At 43.0% G+C, this 9,823-nt stretch overlaps 1 protein-coding gene across 1 annotated transcript; it reads left to right on the top strand.

Moving 5' to 3' along the window:
* Positions 1–2,384: 2,384 nt before the first annotated feature.
* Positions 2,385–7,531, top strand: LOC150068332 (olfactory receptor 7A17-like). The gene is made up of 4 exons (XM_090321461.1): positions 2,385–2,739; positions 3,024–3,222; positions 6,990–7,075; positions 7,344–7,531. The coding sequence occupies exons 1-4, from the start codon at positions 2,385–2,387 to the stop codon at positions 7,529–7,531; spliced, it is 828 nt and encodes a 275-aa protein (XP_090177587.1).
* Positions 7,532–9,823: the final 2,292 nt, after the last annotated feature.

The following is a 9,823-nucleotide window of genomic DNA, read 5'->3' as shown; positions in this document are numbered from 1 at the left end:
CCCGGAAATTCTCTCCTTTGCATTGACTAACCTGCTATCAAAGCTATCTACTTTATTTTTCATCTCCCTTGCTACTAATTGCTCATTTTTGATGCCTTGCATCTCTTCTTTTAGATCATGTATGGATTTCTTTAGCTGCTTGATTTCCATTTGCGTGGTTAGCTCAATAGCTTTATTCTCTTTGAACATTTGCTCGAGTTCGGTCACCTTTTTATTTGTGGATTCTATGAATTCATCCATCTTTCTTTGAACAGCCTTTATTATGGCCTCCTTTATGGCTTCTTCTTTTTTACTTATCACCTTGTTTATGGTTTCCTCTTGTTCAGCTATGGCTTCCTCCCTTACCTCTTTCTTTATATTTTCACCTTTATCATTAATGATATTTATCAATTGCATTTGTACAGCACTTGAAAGACTCTCCTCTAGGTTTGCCAGTGACTGTTCCATTGGCTGTTTACATTGGGTGGGGGAGGTGGGAGATGTTGTTTCTTGATTTGACATTTTTCTTGAGTTTCTTGTTCTGCCCATTTGAAATGGGAGCAAAATTAATACTAAACACGATTATAGTTTTTCAGATATAACCAACCTAGACCTCTGTAGCTGGCAGACTCTAGATGTTCACAAGTTTTGATTGGTGTTATCACTCTTTCCTTTTGTGCACTTACTGACTAGTCTAATTATTCACTGATAAGCGATTTATATCCAAAACAATAAGCCTCTCAATCCAATCTCTATTGTCTTTAAGTCCCTCTGAGCCTAGAGAATAATTAAACACCTAGATATACAATGTTGCTCAACAACCATCAAGTGTAGATCCATGCAGTATAAGGGTTGAAAGAGGAGCAGAGGTCCAGAGATAGAAAAATAGAATGAGAGAGGTCAGGGGGTAAGTAGGTAGAGTATTTGAGTACAAAGTTTGGAAAGTATTAGAATAAAACTTATGAGTTGCTGTGTGACTAGCTCTTAGCCCAACCAGTGGCCTCACAGTGGACCATGGGATGGATCTGCGAGCTTCAATCTGAGCACGGTTGGCGGACGTTTTCCTTTGCTGCTTCCAGGGGCGGCCCCATGCCAAGGGTCTGGCGATTGAGAGTTTCAGGAGCTCTCAGCAGGACCAGCAGGAGGCCCCTCTGTTCCCAGGGGCAGGGCTCAGCTGGGGACCTGGGCTCCAAGGGCGGGGCCGCGACTTTTTGGTTCTCAGAATGGGAGCTTGGCTGCTGGTTGGCCCTTCAGATCCCTGCTGTGTTTCCACTGCTTTGTCAGAGTCTGTGACTATGGGGGGGGCCCTCGGTGGTGTCTTGCTCAGGATTCCCAGCTGGAGGATGCCCCGCTCGAGAATTGAGGGGGGGCACATGCTGGCTCCTATTTGCCCGCACCCCCTACCCACTGTTGTAAGGCAGGGTGCCACAGCCCTCCACTCTCCAGATCCAGTGGCCTGGGTGAGGAGCCTGGTGGGCGGGTGGGAGCTGGGACAGCTCCGCCTCCCCTGGTGGGGTGCTGAGTCTTAGGGTCCGCCTGCTTGTCAGTCTCCAGTCACAGGGCTGGGGGTTGAGCCCCTTGGGAGGGTGGGAGTTAGGACAGCCCCGCTTCCCTTGGTGGGGTGCTGGGTCTTATGGGTAGCCCGCCTGTCAATCTCCAGTCAATGGCCTGAGGGAGGGGGCTGTTGAGGGGAGGGACAGGAATCTAAATTCCTTGCCCCCCTGCTCTCGCCAGTCTTTCTCGGGCGGGGTTTTGGGGTCTAACTTAAATTCTATTGCTTGGCACCCGCTCCGCTTTCCCGATGTGTTTGGGCATGCGCTGTATTACTCACGCCTCTGCGTCCGTCTGCGGGTGTTCCACGGTGTTGGGGAGTCTTTCACTCCCCTCGGGTCCCTGCCGCGGCCTGTGTTCTGCCTCTGGGTTCCGCTGCTTGCTGTTCTGGTTCCGTGTCTGGGTCCCGCTGCTTCCGCCGTTCGATGGCCCGGTTCTGTGCTGGTTTCTGCAGCCATTGGGCTCCCAGCCTGGTGCCCTCCACTGCCGCCGCTTTTCCTGAATTAGAGCCGATGCCCTCCCCCACTTTCCCCGCGTGGAACCGGCGCCAGCTCAAGCCGCTTTTCGTGGCTTGGTCTGGCGTGGCTTTCCACGGCTTTGGGCGAGAGGTGGGGGAGGGGTCCTCGCGTTCCGAATTCTTTGAGAAAGTTGGATGTGAGCTTTATCTGGATTTCTTTTCCGGTTTGAGTCCTTCTCTGTTGCTTTTTGAGTTTGTTGTTGTGGATTTCTTTAGATAGTTGGCTCGTAGAACTCCCTGGTTCTCTCTTTTTGTCAGAGAAAGCTAGGCAGCGTCCCTATTGTCTCGGCGCCATCTTCCTTCCCCACAACCCATGTTCTTTGGACTCTTTCTATCCATGTACCTGATCACTGTGCTCGGAGATCTGCTCATCACCCTGGCTGCCACTACTGACCCCCACCTCCACACCCCCATGTACTTCTTCCTCTCCATCCTTTCCTTGGATGACATCTGCTTCATCTCCACCACCGTACCCAAAATGCTGGTGAAACTCCTGAGTCAGAGCAGAGCCATCTCCTGTGCAGACTGCCTCACACAGATGTGTCTCTTCATCATTTTTGGCTGCATGGATGCTATGCTTCTTACTGTGATGGCCTATGATCGCTTTGTGGCCATCTGTCACCCCCTGAATTACCCTCTCATCTTGAACCCTTGTCTCTGTGTCTCCTTGGTTCTGCTGTCATTTGTCACCAGCTTCTTGGAAGGACAGCTGCACATGTGGATGGCATTGCAGATGAGCGATTTCAAGGAATTGGAAATCCCAAGTTTCTTCTGTGACCCTTCTCAAGTCCTGGAATTTCCTGTAAGCACACATTCACAAATGGTATCTTCAAATATGTTGTTGCTACCATATATGGATTTCCTCCAATCTTTGGAATCCTTTTCTCTTACTATAAAATTATTTCTTCAGTTCTGAGAATTCCATCATCAGGTGGGAAGTACAAAGCCTTCTCCACCTGTGGCTCTCACATCTCAGTGGTGTGTTTATTCTTTGGGATAGGATTGGGAGTTTATTTTGCATCAGCGGTGTCACATTCTCCCTTGGGCAGCGCTGTGTCCTCAGTGATGAACACAGTGGTCACTCCTTTCCTGAACCCCTTCATCTACAGCCTGAGGAACAGGGAACTCAAAAGAGCCCTGAGCAGGTTGTACAAACCAGGGGCTGACATCAGGAGGTAGGAAATACATCTGTAATATGGTTTTGCAGAAGGAAGAATAGTTGACCCTCAGTCCTGTAAATCCTACCTCTCTGAACACATTATTTGTATTCTCTGGTTTCATTAGTATCATTCATGACACATGAATACTGGAGAAAGTTGCTGGCTAGGTCAAGGTGTTTCTTGAAGTAGGGGTTCCGTTTTTTGTTTTTCCTCATATATATTTATTGTAATTAATAGAAGGGTTACATTATATTCACCCGATAGAAGGTACATGACGTCACGAATATTGATACCCTTTCTCATGACATGGTATCCATTTCCCTTCCCCCTCCCCCCACTCCTCTTGATTTCCCCCTTCCCTCTCCTATTTCAAACAACCAATTAAGCACATATAAGATATATCAGATAACAAGGTGAAATATTGTAACAATATGAAATAACCAAGGGACAGCAAAGAGATGAGAGGTAACAGTATATTAAGGACAATAATAACTCATTATATGGCTTTTGTTTCCTTATCCTGGAGGTCCTTACATTTAATGTCATACTATTAGGCCTAATGTCTCCAGATTTTGTTCTGTTGTAAATCTCTGCTAGGAGAGCCCAAGTTTTCTACTGATTATGACAAAGGAGGGAAACCATTGAGCCTATGTTCCTTTGAGTGTGGCTTACTTCACTTAATATAGTTTTGTAATGCAAAAATTTTAAATTTGTATAGGCAGCACGTATCTGGAGATGGTTGCCCAACAAACTGAATTTTACAGTGGTTGAGATGTGAATTTTCTATCATGGATAACTTATCTCAATCAAAGTGCACAAATGGACATCTTTTCTATTTTGGTAGCACTGGTACTTGAAATCAGGGCTTTCTTCTTTCTTGGCAAATGAGGTTCAACCAGATTTTTTTGTTTGTTTGTAGTCATTTTATAGAAAGGATTTAGGGGTTATTAATGCACAGGTGTGTTCAGATACTCATATCTCATGGTCAGCCTCTAGCTGCTGACTAATGAAAGCAAGATGGGTACTTTTTACTCTTGTTAGCTTGCTTGTTTGCTTTTTCATTTGTACCTGTCCTTGGGCTTGAACTCAGGGCCTGGTCACTTTCCCTGAGCTTTTTTGCTCCAGGCTAGTATTCTCCTACTTCACACATAGCTCGACCTCTTGCTGTCTCTGTGTGTATGAGTGTGTGTGGTGTGTGTGTGTGTTTAATTGGATATAAAATTCTAATGGACTTCCCAGCCACGGATGGCTTTGAAATGAAATTCCCAGGTCTATGCCTCCTGAGTGTCTAGGATTCTGGGTGTGAAGCACAGGCACACAGGGAAAGCAATAAATGAACATTACTTGTGACTTGGTAGGAAAATGAATACATAAGCTATTTTACATTGCTGAAGGTTTATTGACTTAGAGAACATGGTTGAGACAAATCAAATGATGTAAGATAAATAATGTAAAAGGCCAGACTCATCATGTATTTTTACTTATGGAGAGATGAATGTGTTTTGGTGTCACTTGTGTGCTTGTCTCTCCACATATACTTAATTGAAACATTTTAACAAAAGTTTGTATTTCACAGAAAACATGGATCGTATATTATTTAATAATTTGACTAAGCTACTTTCTCTCTTTAACACGTTTTATCTTGGCTTACTTGCAGCAACAGATTTCAGATTAATATGTCCCTGTACTTGTATAATGTATGTTCATCTGAGTCATCTGTTCCATCATTCTCCTCTTCCACCTGCCTTATCACCAATAGACACATTATTATCCAGATTTCATTTTTAAACAAATAAACAGTGAGTATTATCACAGCATTGTCCTTTGGCTACTTATTTCCATTCATTCCACTACTTCGTAATGGAACTCCACTCCAGATACTGATATTCGGGATATTTCTGTTGTTAAATTGTCTGGTGACTATTTGATAGACTTAAAACTTGGAATTGAATTCCTGCTGTAATTCGCCATATTTTTGCCAGTCCTGGGGATTGAACACAGGGTCTGGACACTGTCCTTGGGCTTTCTCAAGGCTGCAGCTCAAGGCCACATGAGTCACAGCACCACTTCCACCTTTTTCTATGTATGTGGTACCGAGGAATACAATCAGATCTTTGTGAATGCTAGACAAACAGTCCATCAACAGGCAAACTCCTGGACCTCATTAGCCATATTTCAGAGGCTGACATCTGGGCATAGAACTTGGAAGCTTTGCTGTTCAGAGGACACGGCTAAAATCTATTGTATTGGACATTCTTTCCCCCCATCCATGTTAGTGAGTTCATTGAGATTTGTAAGCTATGGATCAATTTTCTAATTGGCATCTGTCTCATTTCTCTCAGAGTTCCAGGAAAACAATATCTTATTTAGGGCATTATAGGCTGATCACAAAACAGAGCCACAGGGGTCACAGTTAGAGACCAGTATAGGAAGTGCAATAATCAGATAGATGATTGAAAAGGAAGAAACCCAGTAACTAAATGTCAATCACCATTGCCTACATGCCAGAAATCCTTTGCTACACTGTCAGCAAATTCCTCAATTCCTGAAATTACTTCAGGAAGAAGCAGGTATCATATCGGGGATCTTGATTTATTTATATGTAGGAGACTGAAGACTTCATGTTTTTTTAAGTATAATTCAGTCCCAGCCCTGGTGTCTCATACCTGGAATCCTAGCTACTTAACTGGCTGAGTTCTATAGATAGAGGTTCAAAGCCAGCATGGGCAGCAAAGACCTGTGAGCTCTCATCTCCAATTGGCTACCAGGAAGCCAAAAGTGGAGTTTATTACTGAACTGTTCAAGATTTCCTTTGGGCAGGAAAGCCTCAAGACCTGTACCCAGGCCTAGAGTCAAAATCTTAGGACGCACATGGACACAAACACAAACTCACACACACAGACACACACACATACACATACACACACACACGGCAGGGGGAGAGAGACAGGCAGACAGACAGACAGACAGACAGACAGACAGACAGACAGACAGACAGACAGACAGAGAGAATTAGAAAACAAAGCAATGATGCAGAATCTCCTGGGAGACTGCAGGCACATTGGATCAAAATGAAGTTCACAGATTAAAAAAAAATTCACTGCTGTGAACAACCCTGTAATGCAGGATAATCTGTATTTTCTCTGATCAGAAAACACTGCATATAATGTTCTAACATAGTTGAGTATCTGCAGTGAATACAAAAATGGTAATAAATGAGACAAAAAAATCTAGGATGATTGTGTTTGTCACAAGTGAAAAGTGTGGGACAGAATGTCGATATAGGCTATGCGTACTTGAGTTCAAAATGATTGTGGAATTCTGACTTCTTCATTATGTATTGCTCTATCTTCATATCAAAGGTCTCCAATTAATGCAGAGTTGTGCAATCTAACACATATCTCTGAATTTTATCTCCTGGGCTTCTCACATGACCCTGAGCTACAACCCATGCTCTTTGGGCTCTTCCTGTCCATGTACCTGATCACTGTGCTCAGAAATCTGCTCATCATCCTGGCTTTCCCATCTGACCCTCACTTGTACACCCCCACGTACTTCTTCCTCTCTATCCTGTCCTTGGCTGACATTGTCTTCACCTCCACCACCGTCCCCAAGATGCTAGTGGACATCCAGACTCACGGCAGAGCCATCTCCTATGCGGGCTGCCTCACCCAGATATCTATTTTTGTCACTTTTGGTTGTATGGATCTTTTCCTTCTTACTGTGATGGCCTATGACCGCTTTGTGGCTATCTGTCACCCCCTGAATTACCCTCTCATCAGGAACCCTCGTCAATGTGTCTCCTTGGTTCTGCCGTCATTTGTTAACAGCATCTTTGGTAGACAGATGCACGTGTGGATGGCCTTACGTATGACTGATTTCAAGGAAGTGGAAATCCCAAGTTTCTTCTGTGATACTTCTCAAGTCCTGGATCTTTCCTGTAAGCACACACTCACAAATGCTATCGTCAATGATGTTGTTGCTACAATATATGGATTCCTACAATCTTTGGAATCTCTTATCTTATTATAAAATTATTTCTTCAGTGCTGAGAATTCCATCAACAGGAGGGAAGTACAAAGCCTTCTCCACCTGCGGTTCTCACCTGTCAGTGCTGTGTTTATTCTTTGGGACAGGATTGGGGGTCTACTTTGCATCAGCCATGTCACATTCTCCCAGGAGCATCACTGTGTCCTCAGCAATGTACAAAGTGGTCAGTCCTCTCCTGAATCCCTTCATCTACAACCTGAGGAACAAGAACCTCAAAAGTGCCCTGAGGAGGTTGTTCAAACCAAGAGCTGTTTTGCAGAAGCAACAAAGTTGACATGGAATCAGATAAATTCTACCTAATTGTTCTAGTTTCATTAGTACAATCCATTACTAGAAAAGAATCTATCAGGATAGATTCTAAATGGAAGAATGTATCTTTTTAATGTTTAAATTGTTAGTTTGTAAAGAATGATGAATGTCTGAAGATAGTGGGCCCAACAAAGAATGTTGCAAGGATTGAGTGGCAAGTTTGTAATATGTAAAATTTACCTCAATAAAATTGGACAGAAACATCCATTTTTGTTTTTCTTTTTTAAGCAGTCTTTGAAGTAATAACTTTCTAATTGGTAGTCAGATATCCTGCCTCCTGCCCTTTGGTTTTGAGTTATTTTCAACTTATAAGTTAGTCCCCTAATTGTTTCCTCTAATACATTTTTTTATTTGAAAGGTGATATGTAGATGGGCTACCATTATCTAATTCAAGTAAAGAGTGCATTTCATTCTGGACAGTGTAATTCCTTCCTTCCCTTTCTTCCATAATATCTTTCAAAGAAAACTGAAAATCTTGTTTCCTAGTGAAATTATGTGAGGATAGACAAACCTAATCCACTGGCCCCTACATTTGGTTCTAGGCTGCTTGATTGTCTGGGTACATGATCTCTATGATATGGGGGTCTGCTAATGCTTCAGTGAGCTGGAGGAAGCAATGAAAGAGCAATCCATTACCTAAACTACAGGGATGTGAATGGTGCCTTGGAAAGACATTGGAGTGTTCATCTCAAATTCACTTGAAGAAAAACCAAGAGTAAGGGACATCGGCTTGGACTTGGCCTTCCAAGACTCAACCAGCCATCGCTAGTCCACACTTTATCCCATCCTCCATCTGTCAGCTGCATTCTTACCGTGCACTTATCACTGTCAAGACAGGGACACTCAGGGACATCAACTGGTGGATCTGAAATGACCTGAACAGTCCCCATTTTTGAAAGGAAGGTTCTCTCATGGATATACCTAACATCCAGTGTTGGTTAATGCACAAACACAAAGGACTAGCCTGCCTTGCTGGGTCAGTCCAGGCCAAGCTGAGCAGTCACCAAAAGTGTGGAGCATCTGATGGGACTGGGTGAGACCACTGCATCCCATGTCAACTACTTTTTACGTACTTGCTTTACTTTTCAACTCAAGAGGTTCCTGCAAGAAACATTTCTGTATGCAATTTTCACTGCAAATTCTTTCCATCGATTTCAATGGCAGTTGCCTATGAAGTCTTTATATACTTGTATATGTAGGGTACATTGTGGTACAAATACTTTGGAACATTTTGGAGAAAACTTATATCCCCTTAACTCCATTAATGTCCCAAGAGTACCATGAAATATAGATCAGCAAGTCCATAACGTACTCAACATTTCCCTATGTCAAAACCTGCTGTACTTGGACACTTCAACTAGCAGATCCAATGTCTACCATCAAAATTACCAGTGATGATGTTTAAGACAAGTGACAATTGTAGTGCTTTGCCTACATTGCCTTAGTTTTTATTCTTACTGTATGTTAATAATTTCTATATATGTGTGAAATAATATTGTTCTTAGGACATCATTATCTCATTGTGACATCACACAACTAGTGCAAAATCATAATTTGTGACATTACTGACCTACCATAACATCCTAACCATTGTGACATCACTTGGCTATTTTTACATCAGAGAAGCTTTGACCTCATGTCCTGATTTTAGCATAAGAAAGTTTCAGGCATGACAGGCACTGTGACAGTAAAAAAGATAATCATGACCTCACATCAGAATTTTGGCATCATTGTGGACCTGAAGACCAATGGAATAGAACTGAGGACCCAGATATTAAACCACAGACATATGGCCTCCTAATCTTTGACAAGGGAGCCAAAAAAATAGAATGGAAGCAAGACAGCCTCTTCAACAAGTTGTGCTGGCAGAACTGGTTAAGCACCTGCAGAAAACTAAAGCTGGATCCTTGTTTGTCACCTTGCAGTAGAATTAACTCCAAATGGATCAAAGACCTGGAGGTAAAAGCTGACACACTGAAAACTTTACAGGAAGGAATAGGAGATACACTAGGCCTGCTTGGCACAGGTTGAAACTTTCTTAATAAGGACCAAGAATCACAACAAATCAGAGAAAGGCTGGATAAGTGGGACTACATTAAACTGCAGAGCTTTTGTATGGCAAAGGACATAGCTAGTAAACTAATCAGGAAGCCTACAGAGTGGGAGAAGATCTTCACCAACCAAACAACGGACAAAGGCCTCATATCTAAAATATATCAACAACTCAAAAAATTGAATCACTCCAAAAGTAACCTCC

Source organism: Megascapheus bottae, chromosome 1, assembly GCF_031878675.1.
Source record: "Megascapheus bottae isolate mThoBot1 chromosome 1, mThoBot2.hap1, whole genome shotgun sequence".
NCBI lineage: Eukaryota > Metazoa > Chordata > Mammalia > Rodentia > Geomyidae > Megascapheus > Megascapheus bottae.
This window is presented reverse-complemented; position numbering and strand designations above follow the sequence as displayed.

Excerpts from the sequence above, each read along its gene's own strand:
- LOC150068332 (XM_090321461.1), top strand. The coding sequence starts at position 2,385 with ATGTACCTGATCACTGTGCTCGGAGATCTGCTCATCACCCTGGCTGCC. Across the intron at positions 2,740-3,023 it reads TCTGCTGTCATTTGTCACCA|TGGTGTGTTTATTCTTTGGG; the intron begins GCTTCTTGGAAG and ends CTCACATCTCAG. Across the intron at positions 7,076-7,343 it reads GCACGTGTGGATGGCCTTAC|GATTGGGGGTCTACTTTGCA; the intron begins GTATGACTGATT and ends TCTTTGGGACAG.